The 27,194-nt window shown below is 40.2% G+C and overlaps 1 protein-coding gene across 5 annotated transcripts in view; it reads left to right on the top strand.

Annotated features, from left to right (window-relative positions):
* The window catches only part of Focad (focadhesin), a 295,918-nt gene that overhangs the window by 220,158 nt on the left and 48,566 nt on the right, over positions 1 to 27,194 (top strand). For all 5 annotated transcript variants that reach the window (XM_034503044.2, XM_076934681.1, XM_076934682.1 and 2 more), the window contains 6 exons: positions 4,458 to 4,550; positions 8,772 to 8,860; positions 14,098 to 14,142; positions 19,438 to 19,546; positions 22,597 to 22,713; positions 25,018 to 25,256. In XM_034503044.2, the coding sequence (XP_034358935.1) occupies positions 4,458 to 4,550; positions 8,772 to 8,860; positions 14,098 to 14,142; positions 19,438 to 19,546; positions 22,597 to 22,713; positions 25,018 to 25,256 (692 nt within the window). The remainder of the gene's footprint in view (positions 1 to 4,457; positions 4,551 to 8,771; positions 8,861 to 14,097; positions 14,143 to 19,437; positions 19,547 to 22,596; positions 22,714 to 25,017; positions 25,257 to 27,194) is intronic.

The raw sequence follows: 27,194 nt of genomic DNA, 5'->3' as shown, positions 1-27,194 counted from the left end.
AAGGAAGGTCTGAGAAATGTGCTCTAGAAGCAGTGGTTTCCTAACTACATTTGATTTCTTAAAAGATGTATTATTTCTAAGTATGTGTGTGTAAGAGTATATGCACATTGTTACTGGTGCCCACAGAGGCCAGGAAGAGCTGGAGTCACAGGCATTGTGAACTGCCAAACCTAGGTGCTGGGAATTGAACTCAGGCCCTTTGCAAGAACAGCACATGCGCTTAACCACTGAACCATATTTCTGGCTCTACTTTTGAGTTTTTTAATTAAAGAAATTTAACTGATACATTAAACATAAAATTCTGTGCATTAAATATCTGAGAGAAATTCCAATGTGTTAATACATGCAAACTATGTATGTCTTTTATTGAGCTATAATTAGATTTCCCTGTTAGTGTATACTCTATGCATCCTGGCAGGTACACATATTCTGTAACCAGCATCCATCAAGATGAGAATTATTCTCCCATCCCATTTTCTCACTCTTCATTGTCAAACCTGTCACCTTCACCATCTCCTAACTCTTGTTGTCTTTTCTTTCTCCATCTAACTCAAGTTACAGTTGGTCCAAGGACCAACCATAGTGCCCAAAAAGGTGCTCTGAGTCTCAGCTGTTTTCCTCACTCTGCCTACACATATCTGCCTCTCAATTTTCTGACTCAAATATTTAACATGGTATTGGAAGTGGAGTGGCTAATGGGATAGCTCGGTGATTGAAACCATTATTCCACAGTGTCATAGTGTCAAAGTGTCCATGGTGTTCACAGTCACTTTGCTGTTTGTTTCTGTTTGTTTGTTTAACCTGGGTAGCTGTCGACACCTCTGCAAGGTTTTCCTGCTCTGTGCTTTCCAGCCTGTTTTCAGCTCGGTAGTCATCAGGTTTCTGTAAACTGTCAATGAGACCATCCACTTCCTCTCAACACCTGAGGATGGAGGTCTCCTTTCTTACTGAGAATGGAGGCAGGCTGTGAAAGGAGAACCATAGGAGTCTGGACTCTCCAGCTCCTTGTCCCCTGAGTCCACCAGGCCTGACTTTTCTATGTTCCTTTTCCTTGTCCTCTCCAGCTACTTTGGCTTTTTGACTCTTTCTCATACAGGTCAGCTCTGGACCTGTATATAGCCCTTGTCATGATTTCTGGTTTTGTTGTGGTGGTTTGCTTTAGATTAAAATGATGTACAGAGCATAAAATTAGCCATGCTAATGTTTAAAATTCACTGCCTCTGAGAAGCAATAGTGTTGGGCAACTCTTTCCTTTCTATTGTTCTAGGATTTTAATACCTTCCTAATGAGCCATGTTCTCATTAAATAGTCCCTTGTGACTTGCCCTTGTCTTCTCTCTTTTTTACCTCTGTTAGCAAACACTAATCTGCTCTCTGTCCTGATATGTTTGCCCAGTCTGGTTATTACATATAGATGGAATCCTATAATACGATATTTGGGGTCTGTGTTCTTTCTGTTTGGTATGATTTCAGGGTTTGTCTACAGTTTAGCATTCCAGCATTTAGTTGGACTTCATATATATATATATTCTGTAGATAGATATTTACTTTCTCTCTCTCTCTCTCTCTCTCTCTCTCTCTCTCTCTCTCTCTCTCTCTCTCTTCGCTTTTGTGAACATGCTCATGTGGACATTTATTTACAAATTCTTGTTTGAAATCATTGTGGAGTCTACCTAAAAGTGGAACTGCTCAGTCATATGATATTGCTATGTTTAATGTTCTGAGAAACCACCAAATGTTTCCAGTAGCTCAAGCATTGTGTATTTCCTTTAACTCGTGTGTCCTCACTGTCCTCCGATTTTCACTCAGACTTAACCCCCTCAGTGAGACCTCTTGAGCACTATGCTTAACCTTGGAGCCTGCCCAGCCCTCACTCCTGTTTCATTAGTTAGCGCACTGCCTCTTGTTGCCTGCTTGTCTGGTTTTTTTTTTTTTGTGTGTGTGTGTGTGTATGAGTGCTGTTTCATCAAACTTACCACGTCACACAAATGGAGGCTTTCCTCTTATTCTTCCTGAAGAAGGAAAGACCTGTTTTCCTGAACAGTCCCTTACACAGCTGACACTTTAAGAGTATGTAAGGTTAGTTACAGGAAAGACTTGAGTTTCTTGTGTTTATTAAAACTCAGTGATACAATGTTTGCTGGCCCTCCTCTACTAGCTGTGGATCAACTAGAATTACAACTTCATGATTTGGAATTATTTCATTGATTTTAGTTTCCTGATGACTTATTACTGGTCTAGCAAAATAGATATAATTTTCATACTTTGTAAATGCCTACTGAGTTTATTTTCAGGCTTGCAACTTCAACCTCAAAGATATGGATTGAATTGAAATAGCTTCCTAATGATGATTATGTAAAGCCTTTTAGCCTGAGATGCAAATGAAAAGGGCCTAGCTTTCATTATGCTGTTTCTGAGGGAACACTCAGGAGAGTGCTTTTAATGATATCCACTCAGCTAATTCTGGGACACCCTAAGATTCAGGTATAATTCCATAAAGCATGGGGAGTTCAGGCTGGAAGGCTGGAATCTTGTGATCCCTAAGTCATGCAGGAGCATGGTCAGGGCCACAGGAGGATTAGTTGGGTCTTCTTCTGATGACCTCTATAGATATGTTTCCTGGCATGAGTAGCTCATTCCATTTGCTCATTTCCATGTACATTTTTCTAGAATTCTTTCCCTTTTCAAAGTCAATTTTAAGAATGAATTGAAACTATTGTCTTTCCAAAAGATTCAGTGTTCTTTTTGTCCATGTGTTGAGGTTGACAAGAATTCTTAGTAGTACAAAGATATCCATGAAGTTATGGCATGAGAATCTGAAAATAGTTTGTAGTTCTTAAGTAAAAGGTAAAATTCAGATTGCATTATTTGAGCCCTCAAATAGGAGCTAATGATAATATAGTTTGTGAATAGGGAACATAATTCATAGAAAAGGATGAAGTATTTGGAGTGATGAAAACAAGGACCTCCTTCTCAGCTGGACATGTGGCATAGGTTATTGTTTAGCTCCTGGATAGTACAGGAAAAACCATGGCTGGAGGACTCATTTCTTCTATTGGTGGACACACTGACAAGGCCCTTCCCACCCTACCTGGCAGTGTGAATACTCAGCCAGAAAGTCTTTAATTTCTTCCAATTCATTTCATGGTCTCAGCATCCATCTTATGCTGTTCAAATATCTAATGCTTGCAAAACCAGCTGTGGCATCAGAAGTAATTGACAAAAGTCAGAATTAATCCTGTTGTTCTCTTCTGCCAATTTCTTGCCACAATTCTGTCATGATTATATACACACTTCTCTCTTTTCTCTTCTCTTCTCTTCTCTTCTCTTCTCTTCTCTTCTCTTCTCTTCTCTTCTCTTCTCCCCTCCCCTCCCCTCCCCTTCCCTTCCCTCCCCCTTCTCCCTCCCCTCCCCTTCCCTCCCCTCCCCTTCCCTCCCCCTTCTCCCTCCCCTCCCCTTCCCTCCCCTCCCCTTCCCTCCCCCTTGTCCCTCCCCTCCCCCCCTTCCCCCTCCCCTCCCCCCTCTCCTCCTCCTCCTCCTCCTCTACTTCTTCTTCTTCTTCTTCTTCTTCTTCTTCTTCTTCTTCTTCTTCTTATTCTTCTTCTTCTTCTTTTTCTTCCTCGTCATCTTTCTCTCTCTCTCTCACTCTCTATCTCTCTCTCTCTCTCTCTCACAGGGAAGTGGGTGAAAGCTTAGGGACATGGAGAAAGTGTTGAGCCGAGGGATGCATGAACTGTGAAGCACTGTAGTGGTTTCTCTTGAGGCATCTTGAACACAGACCCTGAGAAGATGTGTTGCAAGATTGCTGTGTACTAATAATAGGTGGAAACCGAAATGACTATGGCAAGCCAGATACTGTGTCTGGGCTCTGCTGGGGAGTAGACCTCACTATAGGCATGTATTGTTTTTCTCCTGTATCCCACACACAGGAGAGGGTAGCTCTCTTGCAGTGCATATGACTGCTGGGTACCATGCTCATCTGCATGTGCTTTTCACTGTGGTTTCTACCCAACATTTCTGTTGGTGGTTTATGTTTATTACTTCAGAAATGAATATTTGAAATCCAGGCTATGAGTAATATTTATTTTTATTTAACATTACTGGGGAGTTTGTTAGACAGTACCCTGTTCCTCATCTTTGGCAGGAGGTTTTATAGCCTTCCCCCCTGGTTTTCAGAGAAGGATTTATATTACAAATATATCTTAACTTGTTATTATTGCAGGATTTCATTTGCTTTAATTTAGAAAATTCCAGGCTTACTTTATTTTGTCTTTACAAGATTCCAAATTCTTTTCAACTGGGAATACAGTAAAAGATATTATTTGTGGTTCCAGTCCTGTACTAATTTGGTTTGTTTTAGAAAACAAACCACTTAAATAAAAGGAAAGAAGAACTGCGGTTTTCATTTTGTTTTGAATTCTGTATAGCCTAATGTGTTTTTGTTCATCTTTCCCACAGGTCCATGTCCAGCTTTCAGAGTGGCACCGTGCAATCTTTCTTCCACAAGCCTGGCTTGCGTATATGACCCGAGCTTATCATGCCATTTTGCAGGTAAGGATGCCACAAAGGGGTCTGCTTTGTGGGGGGCATTGCCCCTTATCACTAATTTTATAACAATGTGTATCTACTGTTTCAAGAATTTTCTCTTTGTGGCTGACTATACAATATCTACCACCCTCTCTGCTTCTCAGGTCCATGAAAAACAAAGTTCAACTGCTCAAAGGTCCCTCTGGGAAAACAGTGGGTTCACTGGGCTTATTTGAAAGCATGGATGAGGCTTATTGACAAGAATGGGGGTTATCCCAAAGAAGCCTCCCTGGAAACTCTTCCCCCAGCATGCATAGTATCCTTATAGCTGCACAGATGAAGCCCCTTTCCCTAGCCTTCTCTAGCCTGTACCTCTCCAGAACACCCCAAGATCCCATGCCATTAAGGCAGAATTGCACACAACTGGTTAGGAATGGCTGAATTCTTAGGTGTGGGTCCAAGACCTTCCCCCGCTTCTTCTCCTGTGAAGGAATGTCAGTGTCCAGGATTATCTTTTGCAAGAAGTACAGTTCACTTTCCAAAGATGGAGATTGTTCTACCCAGAGCACTTGGGAAGAACAACACTAGCAAATATGCTGTGGTCCCTTATGTTCATAAGAAATGCTTGGGACATCTGTTTTTCTCTTACACACACACACACACACACACACACACACACACACACACACATTAAGAAAGAGAGAGTGGGAAGAATCAGACTAGGCAGGAACAGAGTAAAGCTGTGTCTGCTGATCATAAGAGGACCAGTGCAATCATGAAGTCACAGCAGCTGTGGTCATCTGTACAAGACCCACACAAAATCAAGCTAGTTAGCGTTTTAACATGGAGGTGGGAGGGGCTCATGATCCCCTACCCCTTGCTGATAAGCTGCTGATAGTTGATGGCATTTGGGGAGAGGAGAGTGAGTGTTCTCTAAGTGTATAGCTCCCGATAGGTTGATCAGGCTCCAGTGGCCCCACCCTAATGAGTATATCAGCAATGCAAAGTGGACTCTGGATTATTAGAAGCAAAACCAAAGTTATGAAATAGGGAGGAAGGAGGAGGAACAGGGACTGACTGTGATCCAAATACAATGTCTGGGAGTCTCAATGAATTGATGCAAATGTCATATTAAATAAAAGAAATGTAAGGTGTATGTATATAGTTACACTTAAATTTAAATGTGCATATTCTTATGTTTCTGAGTCTCATCCAGAACCCGCCTCTAAAGCTCTACTCTCTTCAGCCCGTTTTGGTCTCCTGAATACCCAACTTGACTGCCCCAGTATCTGGTCTTGAGTGCCTCCCATACTGAGCTTAGCATCTTGTCTCTATGTAGAGCCTGCCTGTATCTTTAACCCATCTCTTGACATTCCCTCAGACATTTATATTTCTGCTTTTCCAAATTTGTTTCTAAAAGTCGGCATGTATTCCTAATGTTTTGCCTTTCATACATACTGTTTCGTCCTGTCTCAGATGCTGCCATTTCCATGTGCCCACCCCATTTTACCTTGTTCTTTAGATTAGTTAAGTACATGTTAAGTACATGTTGTACTTAACTCCTCTCCCCACTGGATAATGACTGAAAAGTCATTGTTAAGAATGGTGTGTATCCAACCAAGGAGTACACATGGAGGGACCCATGGCTCCAGCTGCATATGTAGCAGTGGATAGCCTTGTCGGACATCAGTAAAATTAGAGACCTTTGGTCCTATAAAGGCTCTATGCCTCAGTGTAGGAGAATGAGAGGACAGGGAGGTGGGAGTGGGTGGGTGGGTGGGGAACACCCTCATAGAAGCAGGGGAGAGGGGATGGGATAGGAGGTTTGGGGGGGGGCAGAAAAGAGGATAACATTTGAAATGTAAATAAAGAAAATATCCAATAAAAATGTGGGAGGGGGAGAATGGTGTGTATGTGTGTGGTCTGAGATTACTTAAGTAACATGGCTCAGAAGATTTTCATGGAGTGCAAGGAATCATAGTGTTATAGGTAAAAGTGATGGCTGCATTATAAGGGCACAGAGAAGAGAGCCAGGGGATGGATGGGAAGGTAAAGGCTGATTGAATGTCTGGACATTTGTGTTCCCATCTCCAATTCAAACCTCAGCACAGTAGTGCAGTCATTTTAGCCTAGAGCTAATAAACAGTGTAGAGCTTCTGATCCATTAGAACTGAGAAGGGGACAGAGTCTCCACATCAACAGCAGGCAGATCCTTCTAGTGTACTTAGTCTGCAGCCCACACTTTGATCAGCATTGCTTTAGAGTGTCCCCATCGTAATCTGCACCAGCAAGGCTGCTCCTCTGGAGTTCCTGCTTCCTGGCTGCTTGTTAATGAAGGAAGAAACAAAATTCTGCAAACACCTGGAGAAGGAAATGAATAATTCCTGTAGTCAGCTGAGAATTTATGTTACTTTAGAGGAAGAAGGGCTAAGTTGAAGAAGGTTTTAATATAATTCAGACATTACAAAAGTCTCTATTTTCCCCATAACTGCTAGTATTTATTGAATACTTGTATGTAGCTGACACTTAATATATACTATGTCAATTAATCTTTACAGGTACACAGGGAAGTGTCCATTATTAAGCCCATGTATAATGATATTATAGGTAGACAATCAGGGTAGAAAAGCAAATAGTTCAAAGCCAACAGTTGGTAAATGAGAGAAATAGAATTTAATTTGGAATCTTCTGATTCCATTGCCTCATACCATCATAAACTTTAATAACAAATACCACAAGTTGGTCTAACATTTTATTTACTTATTACATTATTAATTTAGTGTTTGTGTGTGTGTGTGTGTGTATGTGTCTGTCTGTCTGTGTGTCTGTCTGTGGGTGTGAGGGGGCATGCCATAGTACATATGTGGAAATAAGAAAACAGCTTATTGGAACAGTTTTCTCCTTCCACTGTGTGGGTCCAGGATTGGAGGCAAGTGCCTTTGCTGGCTGAGCCATCTGTCCTACCCTGGTCTAGAAAAGGGAAATGGCTTTATGAAAACTCTTTTATTTTTAGTAATGTAGGCCTAGTATTCTCCTCAGCTGGTGTAGTGATGTGTATGTTTATTTACTGTCACTTAAGATCTCTTTTCTTTGGATTTTACATTCAGTTATATTGAGAATTGATGAAAAATGGGAAACTGAAAGGTTCTCTTAAGCAAGGACTTGAAAATTCAGCAGTGTGCTATAAATTTGCCATTTTTACTTGACAAATGCTTGTGTGCTTCAGCTGATGAGTTTCTTGATTGAATTCATGCATTTGAATCTTTAAAAAGTATCATAAATTAATTGGAGCAACATTGAGATGCTTGTCTATACACGAATGCATGTCCTGGAGGTGTCTTCTGTTACAATAGCTATGCCTACCTCCATCTGGTGCTGAACAGGTTTGGGAGCATTAAAGTTGACCAGTTCAAGGAACTGTCTTCTTGGCTACACTTAGGAGACAGCCTGAGAGATTTACATCCTATAGTACTTTCTGGAGGAGCGTAGCACACTAGTGCTTTTAAACTTTGAACCATCTCTCCAGCCTTGAAACCTTGTAAAAATAGTTAAGTATGACTCTTTAATCTTTAGAAAATCTGAGGTCATGTCCAAGTTAGAATCCATCAGTAAACTGTTATTTTAATTACATTAAATAATATCATTGATAATGGAGTAAAGGGAGAAAACCTAATTATAGTAATATAGTAAAAACTATGAAGTTTAGTATTTGAAAGTGTTGGCCTTAAAGAAAGAATATTAATTCTATTTTTATTCCATGGCTGAGAACTCTATTCCTATAAGAAGTAGAAATGTAACCACCAGGTACTTCTGGTAATTACATAATGGTGATTACATAATCCTTTCTTCTTTACATAGTACCTACGTCTGAAGCATTCTATTCTCATGTCATTCATTTTCTGCTCTTCTGTTGTGACAGTGGTACTCAGGCCTCAGTCTCTGTATAAAGAAAGTTGTCAGTCGCTGACCATTTCCACGTAGGGAGCTTTAAAGAGGGGCCTGAGAGCATCACCTCTGCCTTGCATGGCATTCTGGAAGTCAGCACTGAGTGGACTGAGTTTGTCAAGCTCACAGCCTCTTTATGACTTGCCTCTCGTGAACGCAAACGTTCTCTGAGCAAGGCTGTGAGTACTCCCCTCACTCAAGCTCTTTCAAGGCCTACTGAGCCACCAGGGCAGTGGCCAGTGGCCACCGGACTTTTCATCCTGCAAGTCTCCATGCTGACTCTTCTTATACGGTTTGCAGGGAAGGATCGCAGAGCTGGAGCTGCAGTTGCAACATGGCAAGGAAGGCCCTGAGGAGGTGCAGTACAAACGAAGCACGGCCTGGCTCTGGTAAGAGGATGGCGTTTCTGTAGCACACTGTTGTCCTGGAACATGGGCAGTGAAGGCAGCAGTGAACGCCTTAACTGCTCCGTGCCGGTTCCATCACCTGGTGTGAGTCGGAGGGAACTTGAGAGATTGCATAGGTTTATTTTCACCGACTCCCTAGATATGATAAGGAACACTGTTTTCAGAAATGTGTGTGTGTGTGTGTGTGTGTGTGTGTGTGTGTGTGTGTGTGTGTGTAGGCATTCTCATTTCCTAGTGTCTATGAAGAACTGGTACCAGTATCCTCTGTAGAGTGTAAAAGCTGCTGAAGCTTGTGTCTCATATACACAGTATAGTATTTCCTTGTAACTTATGCACATCCTTCTACATATAAATTACCTCTAGATTACTTTGGCAACTTACACAGTATAAATTCTGTGAATATCCTTGTGCTGTATTATTTAGGAAATGTGATAAGAGTCATGTTGAGGCCAGATGCAATTTTGCCCAAATATGTTCATCTATGTTGGTTAAATCTATAGATATGGAACTCACAGACACAGAGGCCTAATTGAATATTGTTAGTATTCTGTCTAAACTCCACCTCCACGGTTACCTGGTAACAACCAGGTATGCTCCTCCCCACAGTTACCTGGCAACTGCCAGGTAGGCCTGGTCCACTATAAAAGGGGCTGCTTGCCCCCTCCTCTCTCTTAATCTCTTACTCTCCTACTCTTACCCTCTTTTTTTTTTTTTTTTTTTTTTTTTGGTTTTTCGAGACAGGGTTTCTCTGTGTAGCCCTGGCTATCCTGGAACTCACTCTGTAGACCAGGCTGGCCTCGAACTCAGAAATCTGCCTGCCTCTGCCTCCCAAGTGCTGGGATTAAAGGCGTGCGCCACCACCGCCCGGCTTACTCTTACCCTCTTAATCTCTTACTCTTACCCTCTTGCCTCTCTGTCCCCTACCCCCCTCTTCCTCTCTTTCCACGTGGTCATGGCTGGCCTGTACTCCTCTGCTTCTCTGCTTCTCTACCTCTCTCTCTCTCTCTCTCTCTCTCTCTCTGTCTCTCTCTCTCTCTCTGTGTGTGCCTCTACTTCCCTCCTGGCTTCCCTCCCCATGCTTCAATAAACTCTATTTTATACTATACCGGTGTGTGACTGGTCCCTCACAGGAAGAGATGCCTCTACATGGAACATACTCTCTTTATCTCTTTATCTTTTTATAAACACTTCAAATATGTCTGTACATTTTTTTCCTAATGCACTGTGGGAATGGTCTGGTTCCCCTCCAAGTTTTTCCCTATAAGGGATTGTTTTAGTCCCTTTGAGCAAAAATTCTATTATCCTACCCAATTCATTGTCATTCCACATCAGATGTAGTCTAGAATCGTTCCTCTTCTCCTTTAACTAAGTCATCTTCATGACTGGAACAGTCTTTCTACCTCAGGGCTTTAGTTTCCTCAGCAGATGCTCCCCAGGGTGCTTCTACTATATTACCTAGAAATGTAGAAGTACTAACACATTTAAAGCAATACAAATTGTTATGTAGTTTGAGAAGACTGGTTTGTCATATTAATTGATGTGGCAAATAAAGTGCCAAAAAAACTCAATAGCTTTGTCTATATCAACACATTTCTTTATTAAAAGTTAAAGGTACTTGGTTGTAGAAAACAAAATCTTTAGGTATTTAATTCTATTGTGTTATGTCATAGGCTTTTGATAAGAAAAATCAGTGGACGTATTATTAGAAATTAAGCATTTTGGTTTCACTTCCTTTGTAAAATGTGTATGTGTGTTTTGCCTGTGTGTCTGTATATCATGTGCATGCAGTGTCCACAGAGACCAGAAGATAACATCAGATCACCTAGAAATGGAGTTACAGATGGCTGTGAGCTGTCATATGGGTGCTGGGAACTGAATCTAGGTCTTCTGGAAGAGCAGCTAATGCTCTTAGCCACTGAACCATCTCTCCAGTCTCCCCTATTACTGTTTTGAGATCTAGTTTAATGTGTCTCCTGGAAGTGATAATTTGACAGTAATGGTATATTTACTAAATTCTCAAGGATATAGACCTATGGACATAAAGCCTCTAATAAAACTCACAAGCTGAAGAGATGTATCAGGGAGAAATGGTCCTGGATATTTCTTTAGCATAGTATAGACCTGGGGACCTTTCTATACACCTGATAAGCAACTGATAGGCCATTTTGAAATGAACTCTTCTGCAACTTTATTAGAACATAGTCCCAATCCAAAAAAAAAAAAAAAAAAAAAGACATTTCTGTATTATTTCAAATGTATTTATTGTCTGCTCTGTCTCAGTCATTCTTCTGAGCATAGAAGATCAGCATTTTTTTTGTTCTCCTAAGTCTTATAAACCATTGAATTGAAACATAGGAAATAAGCAAACAATCAAAAGGAATAGGATAGATTTTGATTAGGGCAAAAGTAGAGAGTGAATGGGCAGTGGTGAGTGGGAAGAGCTGAGGGTTACTTTCCCCCATAGAAAGCTCTGGAGAGCCTGTTTAATAATGTGGTCTTGAGATGAGACTTGAAGTGATAGAGTGAGCCAGTCTAGCTGCTAAGGAAAATCCCTATAACAGACAGTGAGTTTAAAGGAGTTTAAAGAAAGTGAAGCCAGGATGGCATGGAGGGAACAAGGAAGAGATTAAGGTGTAACACAGAGTCCCTGAGATCACAAGGTCTCGGTGAGGGGGTAACATTGGTGGATTTGAATATGGGCATCTACTTCCTGGTTTGGAAGGAGAACTCTAAGTCTTATGAAGATGAAGGCATACTTGTGGACTCTACTGCAACAATTCAGGCAAACAATGGTAGAGTCTTTGGCTAAAGTAATAGCAAGGGAAGAATGAACTAAATAGATTTTGAATCTGTTTTAAAGGCAAGTTTATAGATTTATAATTTCATAGGTTTGAATTATTGGTTTAAATGGAAGATGGACGTCAGGGATAAAACACTGATTGAATAAATGAAGGTTCCACTGACTAAGTTAGGAAAAATGGCCACCAAGACAGCTAGCTATAAGATTCTGCATCTGAGGGATGTGAGATACCCAATGAGATCTGAAACTAAATATACCAGGTAGGTGTGAGTGTAGAATACTAAGGAGATATAAGGAGCAGTTTTGGAACCATTGTGATCAATTTTGGAACCATTGTTGTATTGGCAACAGCTAAAACCATATGGTGGAGAAAATCTGTAAAGAAAGAGAATTTCAGAGGATTGAACCCTGAACTGCTTCAGCATTTAAACGAGTGGGGGATGCAGAGAGAACTGAATTAGGCAGAAAACTAGCAATCCTCAATCAGAGAGAACCAAGATAGTGTTGCTTCTCTAGAGACAAGAACAGATTGTGACCAAGAAGGGGACCAGCATTGTGTCAAATACTAAAGATGGAGACTGAGAACTGAGTGTTCAGGCTAGACTCTTGAAAGTCTTCTGTGACCATGAAGGGAGCTGTTTGGGTGAAATTGTGGGTTCAGAGCCAGACTAGTGATGGACTTAAAGTGGAAGGAGATAAACTGGAATTAGTGAATTCTACTCTAAAGTTCTGCTGCATAAGAGGAATAGTGGTGTAAGTAGCAGCTGGAGACCTTTTCTTCTCCTAAAAGCATAGATATTACAACGTCTTCACTTGCTAAGGGCAATGATACAAGAAGGAAAAACATAACAGCAGAGAAGCAAGCTGCTGGGCTCTGTTGTGACTGTGCATCCTGTTAATAGACGCCCCCCCCCCCCATTTGTTACTATTACATTCTGGACAATAAAAGATCACAGTAAGTGTGGACAATCTATAGATAAAGCTGTCATTGCAGTACTTTTAAAAATATGCTTGTAGTCTATAAAAGAAATTTGCAAGAATGTGAAAAAGTTGGCTCTTAATGATGACTTATTCTCAGAAATGCTGACTCGCTAAGAATTTATTATATGTCACATGCAAATATTTATGAATATAAAATTTTATACAAATAAAAAACCTTGAGGGACTGAGCCTCGAAATGGTTCAGTGGTTCGGAGTACTTTCTGCACTTACAGAGGACCCAAGTTTGCTTCCCAGCTTACAAACAATTGAAATTCTACTTCAGTGGGATCCAGTGATCTATTCTGGCCTCTGTGGGCACCCATACACATGTGGCACACATACACACGTACATATTCATACACACACACATTCTACCCTTCTCTCCAATAAATTTTTAAGGAATTTAAAAAATGTAAATCTGACACAGTGCTATCTAATGTACTTTAGAATTTCTTTGTTGGAAAAGATGTTATAATCTAAATATTTATAGTGATCATATCTATCTTCCAGCCCTTGGGTGTTATCTTCTTTTGGCTTTGGTATAATTGTACAACCAAAATTTGAAGTTATATTTTATATATGCATACAATGATTTCTGTATACAATTTGTGTACAATAAATTGGTATTTTGGTGAACTCTCCTGTAAAAGGGGAGAACAGTATCACTTGGGGTGCCATAACAGAAATACTGTGGGCTGAGTGGCTTCAACAACAGAAGCTTTTTCTCAGCTCTGGAGTTTGGGAACCAGAATGACTGGCAAGTCCTCACACCCTGTGTATCCTCACATTGTGGAAACAGAGAAAGGGGAAGGCATGGGGAAACTTCCTCATGTGGGCATAGAGCCTGTCTGTGAAGAATCTACCTCCAATTAGTGTCAATTTGGGTGTATTCAACATAGGCTTAGAGGAAGGTAACATCTAGTCCATAGAGGAGTCAAACAAAGGATGCCTGTGCACCCACCACTCCACTGGGATGACATTGACACATCATCACCTGTCTGTCCTTCTGGGTTACATTTCCTCCTTCCCTATCTCGTCTAAGAGAGCTTACAAAATGAAAGACAAAGCTGATTCTGACATAAAGCCATTACCAATGTCCTCTCCCCAACCCAGCTCTGCATGTGTACTTTTAAGACCTGGAGGCATTAACTGGAACTTTTAAAATTAACTTTCTTGCATTTGTTATTTATTTGTGTGTCAGGGCATATGACCATGCATATGCCACAATGTGCAAGGAGAAGTCAGGAGAAGCTTGTAGGAACGTGATCCTTTTCCTGCATCATGTGGTTCCCAGGGATCAAACATAGGCCATAGGGTACCTTTATCTGCTGATCCATCTGACTGGCCTTCTGGAAGTTCTTAGAAACTGATGAATAAGACCGTAGGTGTAGTCCGTGCTATCACATAAACTCACGTCTATTTTCCATCTTTATTGCAGGGTCAGAGACATGCTGACAGATGAGATCACCAAGACAGCTGCGAAGTAAGTCGTTTATTCTCCTACCCAATATATTCATAAACCTTTCACTTTCTGACAGGTACACACACTTTCTCCATCTACAGCATTTCAGAATGTTAAGAACTATAAAGTATTTTCTTGGTTATTTTTATAGAAAACCATTGTTACCCCTGTTAACTATATTAATTCTCACCACATGCCTTTTTGTGCAAACACAGAGAGACGGATACTAATACTTAGCTTTTTATCAAAATACTCAACCTGAACCCTTAATAAAATGCCATGTGGTTTGGCTTAAACTTAAAGGATTATAATTTAGTTCAAGGAGGAAAAATGAGTTCTTGAGAATCTGAGTTACAATGGACCTACAAATAGATTAGTAAATCTCAATTGCAATGCAGCAGGCAAAGTAGGGCTGCCTCTTAAATTTCCTGGTTGCCATGGGCTCCAGTGTATCTAAAAATTGGTTTCTAATTAGCAATTAATCTGACCTTGGATAAACCTCCTCAGCTCTATGACAAACTTTTAAAAAATGAAATTTTTATATACAACACTAATACAAAGATTCAGTAAATGGCAATGCCAGTCATAACCTTGTGGTGGTTTTTAACAAAAATTACTTGAGTATTACTTCCTTCAGGCTTTTTATTTACCTTAAGCCAAAGCTCACTAAAGAAATTACACCCTAATGAACTTACTTGCTGGAGCAATCTCTTCAGGCTCTTCTGCTAACAAGCTGACTAATTGTTCCTGGCAGCAGAGATGCAATTGGTTGCTTTGATATCTCCTCTCTACCGTCACCTTCTGCTGCTGCATGGTGTGGCTTGCTTTCTTAGTCTCCAAGTGACATAGGCACATCTTGCCCTGGGATCTTATAAGTACTAAAACCCATACCCTACAGAAGTATTTAAGTGCAATATTGTGTATCTTGGTCATATCTTGGGACATGTGTAGCTAAAAAGATTTGGCGTTAGGGACAACAGAAACAAACGGCCACATGACTGTTGATGTGAACCCATGCTTATTATTACCTCTCCCCCACTGAGTAAAGGAAGAGAACTGGTGATCTTCCTGTCTCCACTGCTGGGATGGGCATGAGGGAATATATTTTGACAAAACAGAGACTCCAGTGCAGAAAGGATACCATAGGACCGCATGTACTCTGCTTCACAGGCGAGGGTGGGCCATCTTGGAAATTTTCCTTTCATAGTTTGTTTTTGTGCGATGTTCTTATGCCCAGTAAAAATAGGACATTTGGAGCAAAAAGCTTGGATGATTAAGAAACCAGCAAGCTTATGTGCAGGCAAACTGTAATTTTGCTTCTGAAGTCACCTTTATACTTTCTCTTCTTAAAGCTTATTGCCACATGCCTTTTCTCTATAGATTTGCAAAGCATCATGTTTAGACCAGTACCCAAGGTCAATGTGTTTACATTCTCAGGGGTGTGCAGTAAAATAATTCATGTTCTCACAGGATTGCTACCTTTTTATTTTTAATCACATACTGAAAAGTGTGAACTGTAGCAGGACGTGAACAAGATCTATGTCAGCTCCAGAGGCTGAGTGACTGTGGTAGAGCGGGGAGATGGTGACCACTTATTCTCTTGCTTCTTTCCAGTGGCTCCCTTCACTGAGGCAGAGATCTCACTCCTGCATTTTGAGAGCTTACCTTCTGGTACTTGGACCATGGCTGCCATGGCTGCCTGAGGCCAGGGCATGTTTTGTCCAGTCACAAGTTAAATGCAGGAAGTTATACTGCAGTCACAGAGCTACTGACTTGCTCTTATTTTTGAGAGTCAGGGTTATGACTAAGGAAGAAGCAGGGCACAGATAAGCCGGGTGACTGATGGCAATTTGTTTTCATTGTTATTAATTAAATGGATTTGAACCCGAAGACAAAAATCCCCAAATGATTGGGTCACTTTGCTGATATGTAATGTGATACTTTGTCCCTCAGAAAGCATCACTGAAGCTCATCCTTCCTTGGGCTTTTTAATTAGGTTAATGACATCAGTTTGTTCCAAAGGACAATTTAATTAAAATGTCAGTGGTGTTGCTTAGATAAAGACTGCACTGATGCTGACATGTTATTATGCAAATTAGTCACAGCTGTTTGACTGGTAGGGGATGGTTATTTGAGTAACAAGGCGGTGAGTTTGTGCTGCTCTGGTTGTAGATGTTTCACCAGCCAGTTTCTTCTTGAATATGTCTTGCTAAGTATGCAGTGTGTACTGTCAACCACAAGCTACTGCTCTGGGCATGGAGCAGGTTTGAGATAAGCAAGCTGGTCCTGGTGCCTTGGCCAAATGTGGAACTTGAACCATGGATGCTTTGTGTAGACTGGAGCAATTGTGTTCTATCTGGAAATTAATGTCCAGATAAAATTTAAACTACATCCAAAGAGCTAATTGCCAGTGGCCTTAAATATATTTTTTATCTTTTCCCCCACAGTACATTTTCAGGAGTGTCAAGATGGGTGAAATAAAATGATTTGGAGCACTGTTTTACAGCTGAGGCAGGATCCTGAGAGGTAGCTCAGTGGTTAGCAGCACGTGTGACTATTGGAAAGGACCTAGGTGGGACTCTGAGTACCCATCCATGTCACCAGCTCACTCCTGCAACTCAGTTCCAAGAGATCAATGCCCTCTTCTGGTTTCTGATGGTATCAGCACATACATATCATACATGCCCATATCATACATGCCCATGGACATACATGCATACACAGGCATAAATTTAAAAATCGAAATAAATCTTTAAAAAGAAATAGGCTAATTTCTCCTATGTAATTTGCATGCTATAAAGATATTTTTTATGTCATCTTGAATAAGATGCTTGTTTAATGAGAACTGTATGGTAAGAAGACTAAAGATTTATTCTTCAGATTACTGAGAATTTTAAACAACTCCTTCCTGCTTCTCCTCCATCTTTTTTCCTTCTCTCCCTCCTTTTCCTCTTCCTCAATCTATCCTTAGAGATTAATAGACATTTTTAAGCAAGAAAGGCCTCAGGACATTGATAATTAAAATAAAAATGATATAGCCCCACTGATTACTACTTATCCAAAATGCTTGGGATAAAAAAATATTTCAAATTTTGGCATTTTTCAAATTTGGGAATACTAGCATGACCTTAATCTGAAAACTCAGAATGGTAGAAAACCTGAAAAAATTTGAACATTGTTATTTAATCTGTATTAAAAGCCACCGATTTAGTTGTGCTTTTGTTAAATGAGTGTTATTGCCCAAATCCTAGCTTGCTTCTTGGTAGTTTATTATGAGCCATTCCTTCAGATCTCAAGGAGTCCTTCCAACTTTGTTAATCCCAGTCCTTACTGAGAGCAGACGCCACTGGGAGTGAAGAGAGAGCAAGAGCTGGACCGGGCTTCACTGAGCTGACCTATTCAAGGTGGGCGGGGGGAACACAGAAAGGGTCAGATGACTAGGAAATGAAAAGACTTGATAATGGCACATCCTATACCCTATCAAACCTACAAGAGCATGTGCTCACAGGAACCTTTTAGCCCCTGTTCAGTGGTGGACAGACTGGTACTGGGCACGCATGTACTGGGTCTACATGAAGAGCTAGTGTGAAGGTCTTTCTCATCCTCTGGGCCTGTTCTAACACTGTCCAGTATACAGCAAATGATACAGCAAACTCCAGCTCAGGTCTCATTGCAGGGCTTTGGGGATTTCTGTGGGACATTATTGGGATGTAATTACAAGCATCCCAGAGTAGCATCTTCAGATGGGGAAGTTCTGCAGACAGCAACTTATCATTGCCTCATTCAGAGCTTTCTTTTTTAAGATCAGCCTGGGAATGTGAATAATACGAAGTGTACACTTTTACATGCTAAGTAAGTATGAAAAATTAGGTAATGTTATAATGCCAAATTATGAAGTAAAAAAATAAATGAGTTTTTATTGTTAATATTAAAAATTATCATTTGAATTATGTTACAGGACAACTTTTAACTCAAGTGGTCTAAAACCAGTTCTTTTCCCCCTCCTATCTTATATGGAGTTAACAAGTCATATTACAAAGTAGCTCTAAGGCTTCTGGCTTTGAAACAGTGAGATAAGAGAATAGGAGTCATATGTTACATGGGAGTAAAAGACAGTTGTGACCTGGTTTATGGGGAACTGGTTCTACACACCAGTTTCAGAAGAGGTTGTTATACTCTGCTCCGTGTTCCATCCTATTTTAGGGATAAATCAATATTTCTAAATTGGCAAAAAATGATATAGAAGACTATACCTTGAGAGATGCTCTGTCAGAGGATGGAGTAAGATGTGTAGGAAGGATGCTTAGAAAAAGAAGCCTGTCTCTCTAATTTGCAGAAGGTCATAATGACCATGGTGAGGAGAGCTAAAATCAGCCCTAGTGTCAGCACACAAGTTACTGGCCTCTAGGGATAAACAGACCTGCACTTTTAAGAAGCCTTATCTCATTTTATTTTATTTTACTTAATTTCAGGACAGGGATCACCAAGTGTCCCTGCCTGTTTTGGAACTCATCATGTAGACCATGATTACCTTGAATTCACAGAGATCTGCCTGCATCTGCCTCCTGAGTGCTAGGATTAAAGTTGTGCACTATCACACCTACCTGGCTAATTGTTTTTATTTTGTATGTACAAGTATTTTGTCTGCATATGTATATGTGTCACATGTATGCCTGGTGCCCATGGGGTTTAGAAGAGTGTCAGATTCCTGGAAGTGGGATGGGCCACTGTCTTATTTATGGTTTCTGTTGCTGTGAAGAGACACCATGACCATGGCAGTTCTTATAAAGGAAAACATTTCATTGAGCCTGACTTAGAGGTTTAGAGCTTTAGTCCATTATCCTTAGAGCAGCAAGCATGTTAGCTTGCAGGCAGATGTGGAGTTGGAGAGGAGGCTGTGAGTTCTACATCCAGATAGGAAGGTAGCAGGCAGAGAGAGTGACACTGGGCCTGTCTTGAGCTTCTAAACCTCAAAGCCCCCACTCCCTGCTTGTGTGGGAACCCCCTGATAATACTTTCTTCAACAAGGCCACTTCTTCAATATTGCCAGTCCCTGTGAATCTATGGGGGCCATTTCCATTCAGAACACCGTAGCTACCATGTGAGTCCTGGGAATTAAACCCAGGTTCTATGAAAGAACAAGTACTCTAACCACTGAGCCATCCTTTTTTTAGCCCTCCATACCCACATCTTCCTTCTTGTTTGAACTAGATTTGTGCTGGAGCAGAGGTACTTTTCTACCTTGTGTGCTCTTCCATGATAATGCCTCTCTCTTGGTCTTCTCAGTCTTTTCTGGAATCTTTTCTTTTAACATAGAGAGAGTCCGGTGGTCAAAGGCAATGCACTGTTGGCCTTGAGCAGCCTTGCCGTCGTGGTGTCCAAGCATGAAGCCAGCCTTTCCTCAGATTCTGATGGAGTCGTAGAGGTGAGTTGGGAGGATTTGGGGCACGTGGGCTTTGGTTACATTTCTTTAGTCATTATTTAAGTGGCCTGTATGTAGGTTTGCAAGGTTAAAATCTGTGAGTGCATCATCAAGTTCTGCTACTTGGTGAGCCCTTCCTGTGAGCCCTCCTCTCTTCCTGACTTGCTGCTATGCTTTCCTCACTGTAGTTAAGTGGCCAGTTCCCTTTGAAGGTGACAATTTTATGAAACAAGGGCTGTCTTTTTGTGATTATATCACTAGTAAACAATCTTAGAAGGTTAACCAGGCTTACAGAAAGTGAACAATACTGTCAAACAATGATAAATAAGCTGTGTTTACACATTGAAAAAAATTGCACTTTGCATTTTAATTGTAGATGTCAATGATAAAGTGCCTATTCATTTTTGCAAGGCATTTATTTCTTAATTAAACATCTGACAGGCTGGCCAATATTCATTTCCAATGTACTTTTTCAGATAATTCATATCTGTCAAAATAAAAAGATGTGGATTGTTCTTGTTTTAAGTTCTATTGTCTGTTAGCTATCATTAGCCAGACTGGGTCTGATGTGGCCTGAGTAGTTAAAGAAACAAAACAAAATATAGGCTTTTGAATAACAGAGTCTTATATTTAAATTTCATTACTTTGACTTATTAGCTACACAGCCTATGTGTAGTGATTTCCACTTTTAGAACCTGTTTTCTCATCTATAATATGGAATGACAGTACTTCGCAGATAATAGTACCGCGAAAATTAAATGAATGCGCTCATGTGTGCACACATGTAGGATCTCCTTATATGGCCCAGGGTGCCTCCAACTCACTGTCCTGTTTCATTTTATAGCTGTTATTCTTATACCTGGTTCTGTACTCTACTTTCATGGTGCTTTCCTGATGGAAAGAAATGTTCTTCCCATTCATTTTAAAAAGAAGAACTGAAAATGCATGGACTTTGGAAACCCTTGGAATTGAAGACAAAGTTTAAAGGCTAGGTTCGGCCAGGAAAAAGGGAACATCTTAAAGAGTGCTCTTGAAATATCTTAGCAGAGCATCCCCACTTGGGTCATTTTTTTGTCTTGCTTGTATCCACCATTTACAGTTTAGATCCACGGGATCCTGTTCCCACCCCGTGAGTAGGCTATGGACACAGCTTCATCTGAGCATTTAATTAATCCACAAATAATGGAGAAGAGAAAATTATCTAAAGGGTGTTATTGAAGTAGGTAATTTGGGAACAGCCCTGTGAGCCAACCCTTGGGGGAAAAATGTGTTTACCTGTAAGGTACCACCCAGTGTCTTCTCTCCTGTGGATAATTTTGGTGGGACATATCCTTGTAGAAGGAAAGATAAGCATGGCCTATTCAAACCACTCCTGGCCAAGGCCAATGAGTGGGATCTATCCTTGAAGTGATCCCTAAATCAGGATCAAACTCCTTCTGTGGGCTAAGTGCAGGTCTTCCAAAGTTATATTAATGGGGTTAGGATCTACTTTCTTCCTGCCCCTGGAAGCAGCTCCTCCCTCTGCTTAAACCCAACACCTCCTCAATGAACTGTAGGCTCTCCAGTAGTCAGCTCTTTGCTTAGGCTGCTCTAATTCTGCTTCTCAGTAAATCTATATACTTTCACCGTTAATCTGAGTCTTGCCTGAGTTGTTGGAAACAAATAACCTGGATTTCATATCCAGTGACACTGTCACCAGTGAGCAAGAGAATCAGTACTGTGAGACAAGAGCTACCGATGTTCATGGAGAGAAGGGAATGAGGACTGGGATTAGGACATGAATGATAAAAGTATAATTACTTAACATTCAAATATTTGACATTGAACCCAGAATTTTGTTTTAATAATGACAAAGATAAAGAAATGTTTCATTTAAGAGCCATGGGATACTTTATTTAACACTACATACTAACTCAATCTATAACCCCAAAAGTTCATGAACTTTATAGGATCCCTTTTTCTTTGTTGGTTTTTTGTTTGTTTGTTTGTTTGTTTGTTTGTTAGTTTGTTTGTTTTTCGAGACAGGGTTTCTCTGTGTAGCCCTGGCTGTCCTGGAACTCACTCTGTAGACCAGGCTGGCCTCGAACTCAGAAATCCACCTGCCTCTGTCTCCCAAGTGCTGGGATTAAAGGCGTGCGCCATCACTGCCCGGCAGGATCCCTTTTCTTGGGGGATAATTATGGTGAATTGCAGCTGTGAAGTTAGTTTGCCCCATAATAACTGGAGGTGTAGCTCAAAGTTGAAGTTCTAGATTCTCACGTGCTTTATCCCCTACTTCCAGTTTTATTAGACTGAGAAGCCATACAGGCTAAGAATGGGACTTTGCTTTTATCTTTATTGACCTTGCCTTAGGCCTTTTATCAATACAAAGTCCAGATCTCATTATTTGATTAAAGTTGAACAAGTGTGACCAATAACAAAAGATCTTAAGATTAATGTTTCTGACCCGATGGCCATGGGTGACTTTTATAACCAAGGCTTTTTTTTTTTTTTTCTTTCTTTCTTTCTTTCTTTCTTTCTTTCTTTCTTTCTTTCTTTCTTTCTTTTTTTTTTTGGTGAATGGAGTTTTTAAATAATTTGTTAGTTAGGTGAATGGTCATGATAACTGATGGATGGTTATATGTAATAGTGCACAGAAATGCTAGAGACATTGCTCAAACTATTGCAGGCTAATTGACCACTTTGTGAAATAGTAAGTCATAAAGTTTGGAAATTTTCAATTTATTTTTTTCACTTCTCTTGTATATGTGATTTTCATCACAATTCACTGGGCAGAGGAAAGCTGAGTATATTTTGCTATAACTCCTGTCTTCCCACTTCTGATAATCACTGAATAAAATGTAATTTTATTCTTGTTAGGGAACAGGTACGGACATACCTTTGTCAACTCTATTCACTTCATGTACTCCAAGCAGATAAAGTTTACTTTGTGAGGATAGCATTTCATTATTTAACAACAAAAAAGGCTGTAAAATAAAGTTTAGATACCAAAATAAAGTTTAGATTTGTTATATTTTTTTCTACTATCATTTCACATTGTTCCTCATCTACAGGTTCAACCTAATTTCCTACCAGTGAAAGAATGGGTTTCCATGGTGCTTAATACTCTCCTGGTCATTGTGGATAGCCATTACCACCCCAGAGGACAACTCTTCACCTGCTTTTATCATGTAAGTGCAAGAAATATAAATGACCAGAATCACAAGGGTTGACTATCCTGATATCCATTGCTCACATAAAAAATATGACATGGTATAGTAATTTCTGCTTCTGACTATAGGTTAGAAGTTGTGTGTGTGTGTGTGTGTGTGTGTGTGTGTGTGTGTGTGTAGAGACTGATGTGTAGGCTTTTTGTTTGACTGAGTTGGTTTACGATGTGCACCATGTACTAGTATTACGGAAGTTCTAGAAGTTTTTCTGATGTATAGTCAAGGTCAAGGGCTGTATTTGTAGGATTAATGGCTCTTGGAAGATATTTGGTCTTTTTTTTTTTGTCATTATGTATAAAATGAAAAAAATAACAGCATCCTCTGTAATGAATGCCTCATACCACCCCTAGTTTTGTGACTGTTGACTTGACAGTTCACCAGGATCATTCTTGTTTTCCTTGTTTATGAAATAAAAGTGAAGTTCCTTTGCCGTGCCTTTCTGGCTTACCAAAGACTGTGAAGGTGAAATTAATTATGTAAAGGTGTTGTATTTTCAAAACAGTAAAATTCTTTGTAAATACCAAGTAATATTGCTGGTCACCTGAAAAGTTACTGCCACCCACATCTTTCTCTGTTTCCTGATGGTATTCTAACGACTGAAGCAGTGTGAGGTGTGCATCTTGTTGCTGTCTAATGTTCCCTTTGTGGTTATGGAATTACTGTACTCCTACAATTGTGTATCATTATTTTGGTCTTGTCCTATCAGTATCCATTGCTTAGGGAATTAGAGAGACCACAGGCCAGTCAGCCAAGTTGCTGTGGATTGCAGTTGTTTAATGAAAAACATAGCATAGATCCTGAGCTGTTGTGAATATTATGGTTTTAGTCCGACGTCCATTGCCCAGGTTCTTCTCTGTAAATACTCCATTTCTTCTTATTCTGCCCTCAGGAGCACGAGGGATGGACTGATCTTGGGCCCAGGCTCCAATGCTAGATTTTAAGTACAGTTTTGGATTAAAAAAAAAAAAAGGCTTAATAAGTAATGCAAAGCTAAATTGGAAATTAGATTTTGTTCAGAGAAGGAATTTTCCAGAAAAGAAACAATCTTCTTAAATTGTTTTGAAGCTTATAGAGTAACTATGTGGGTCAGAAATTCACCAGAACAAGATACTATGTGAGAATCCGAGGCATTCTGCTTAGTTCTTGTAAACCGATAAGACAAGAACAGGTCAGAATTGTTCAGGTCAGAATTGCCACTTACTTTTTCATTTTTTTTTTTATATTATTATTTATTTTAAGGACATATTTCAAAGGTCACTTCCTTTATTTCCTGTGTCATATGTAGCAGAGTTCTTTTAAGAAACATTGTCATTTGAAAACATTATATTAGCATTCAGTATAATGTCCTGGATGCTTGATTTTTATCTTTAAAGTACCAGAGCTTAGGGAGCAAATACACATAGAATTAAAACGCATTGTACCGTGCTTTGACTGCCAGGGATAAGGCCACTTTTATGGCATGTCTGAAAATGAAAATGGATAACAGTGAGGGTGATAAAGAGGCTTTCTTCTCTACTTAAGACACATTTACAAAACGTATAGCATGTGTGGTAGAGTGCTCCAATGTGGGACTCTTGCAGATGCTGTTCGTGTTCAGCTGCCCTGTCGTTTTATTAGGGCTGTTATTCATTTCTCTTCCCATAATTGCATATCAGAAGGCACATGTAGAGCCCCCAGTTTCCTTTTGAATAGCTGGTTACTGCTTTGTAACCAGAAGCTTTTAGAATTTCAACTTTCCTCTTAATTAAAAGGAATTAACCCCCTGTAGAAAATAATCCATCTATTGGGTTGTATTCCCACAAAAAAAAAAAAAAAAAAAACCAAACTTGGGAGATGTGCCAGTAGACCCTTGCTGGACTTCCACCTGTTCCTCCCTAGTAAACGTCTCTTGTCCACATCCCTTTTTCATTTCTTTTCTGGACAAGTCCTAGCTTTCCAGACAAGTGTAACATGGCATGTCTACATTCAGACAGCTTTACATTTGGCTTTCCTGTTATATGCATGCAGACTTTTAAAAAACATTGAAACTGAATTTATATAGTGAGAGAATCCACAGCCTCTAAACATGGGCACTTAGAATTCCATCTTTGAAATTTCAGAGGACATTACTCAGTAGTAAATGGGCATTGACTGAAAGCTGGGTGTGCAGCAAACACACTGAGAGTCTCCTTTTTGTGCAGGTGTAGAAGCTTGCATCACTGTAGCACTCATGATAGATGTGTTTAAGCAAGAGGCTAACCCGATTTCTTTCTTTGGTTGCCCTAGAAGTCCTATTCTGGTGAGAACACGGCAAGTGCTATTGCGCGTTCTGCAGCCGCCACGGCTTTGTCTCTCCTAGTGCCTGTTGTCATTATCTCTTGCAAAGAGAAGGTTGAGGAAATCCTGAACATGCTGACTGCCAGGTTACCTGGGAAACCAAGTGCTGATGAATCTCAAGCCGTGCAAATCCACATGGGCCTTGCATTGGGGATGTTTCTCTCTCGCTTGTGTGAAGAGAAACTCAGGTACAGTTGATTGAAGTATTGCTATGTTTCCTCTTTGTGATTTAGGTGACATAATACACACACACACACACACACACACACACACACACACACACACAAGTACCTAAGCATTGCATCTGAACAGTATGTGCTTGCTAAACTTTTTGAGATGGTTGAATTGTTTATTCTCATATATGGGTGAATTTTGCTGCCTAAAGTATTATATGGATATTAGTATTCTTTAAGGGTTATTATTCAAGTGACTGGTTACTTGAAAACCATCTCAGGCTGAGACAGAAGTACAAATGTATAATTAATAGGCATGAACACCAGTCTTAGAGTACTGTAAGTGAAGAGAAATTTCTCCCCTCCCCTTCATTGTTGCTCCTTTATTGACATTGCCATAAATTGGGAAGAAACAACCCATGTAGCAGAGGGGTGCTGGGAGTCACTGAGTCACCCGAGAGCAGCGTATACTCAGCTTTAAAAGTGCTGCTTTTGTTCTCTGACCTGGCTACATTTTAGTACTCTTTAAAGAGTCCTACTCTGTGCATATTATGCTGGGTGCTTTATTCGGTTTGACTGCTCATTTTCGGCTGCTAGCATTATCCGTGAATGGCGCAAATGGGATATAAAAGACCCAGGTGGAAAATTCCACTAAATGGGCAAGTTTTCCTACACATCAATTAATCTATCTTAGCTTTGTTAATAATTGGTCTTTTCCCTGTATTTTCTATTAAACCTTAGAATTTGATGCATCCAGGTTGCCTGTAGTGCAGTTTGACATGAATATTTGTTTACTATGATTATTGATGGTAGTGACTTAAACTTCAGCTGCTTCCTCCTACCCTGGAAATATGATATAGGGAGAAACATCCAGCTATGGTGTCAGATGTCCTTATACTTCCTAGTTGGTAGCATATAGTGACCCCAAAGTAAACACTGTGTTGTGGATGGTGTTACACAGCATCTAAAGTGCTTGATTTAAGTTTGTGTTTATAATTTAGTTACCTTGAACAAACACTATTGTGTTTTGGGAGAGATTACTATTGCTCTTGGGAATGGTATATTTCAAGAGGACATCTTTAGTTTCTGGAAACATCTGTCAGACTGGCATAATATCTGCAAATGAAAATGAGACATGCCCAGAATATTCATAGAGGCCCAGCTCTAAATGTGAACAAAGAATATGCCCCTTGCATGGGAATCGACGCCTCCATTCCTCCTGCGTCTGATAGAACATAAAGTGTTTTGTAAAAGCTTAAGGCTTCAAAGTGATTTTCCCCTTTGCTGCTGTACAACAAACGGCGCTCTCCTCACCATCTGTGTTCAGGCTCTTCCTCAGTTTGCTTCTAAGCAGTATGTTTTTACATCTAAAACTGAGCCCTTGGCAGTTCAGCTGTGGGGGACTTGCTTCATCCTATCCTGGCTGGGCTCACTTCTTCATTAACTTGGGATAAGGTGCTGCACTGGCTTTATGACTGTCAGGTTTGCTTGGGGTTTAGTTTAATCATGCTGCCTGGAAAACTGACACATGCACACTTAGCCCTCATTCCTAGGTTGCCTTCCACCCCTGTCTCCCTTACTTGAATTTGTACCTGCAGGAAATCCTGGGCAAAGACACAGGAAGCTCACCCTTGGATGAGTCACTGGGATTACTGATAGATTTGTTTGTTTGAATATTTTTTAAGACAAAGTCTCTCTATGTAGCCCTGGCTGTCCTGGAACTCAGTGTGTAGACCAGACTGGCCTCAAAGTCCTAAGTGCTGGGATTAAAGTTGTGTGCCACCATGCCTGGCCCTGAGTACCTGTAGATGTTAACTTTGCCTAGTATTCTGATAGTATAGTCACCAACATAAAAATCCCTGGTTCCTACTTGCCTTTTTTTTTTTTTTTTTTTTTTTTTGCAGAGAAATCAGAAATACTTGCTCTTTCTACCAGTAGATGTTTTACTTGGTA

The sequence above is a fragment of the Arvicanthis niloticus genome, chromosome 5 (assembly GCF_011762505.2).
Source record: "Arvicanthis niloticus isolate mArvNil1 chromosome 5, mArvNil1.pat.X, whole genome shotgun sequence".
NCBI lineage: Eukaryota > Metazoa > Chordata > Mammalia > Rodentia > Muridae > Arvicanthis > Arvicanthis niloticus.
This window is presented reverse-complemented; position numbering and strand designations above follow the sequence as displayed.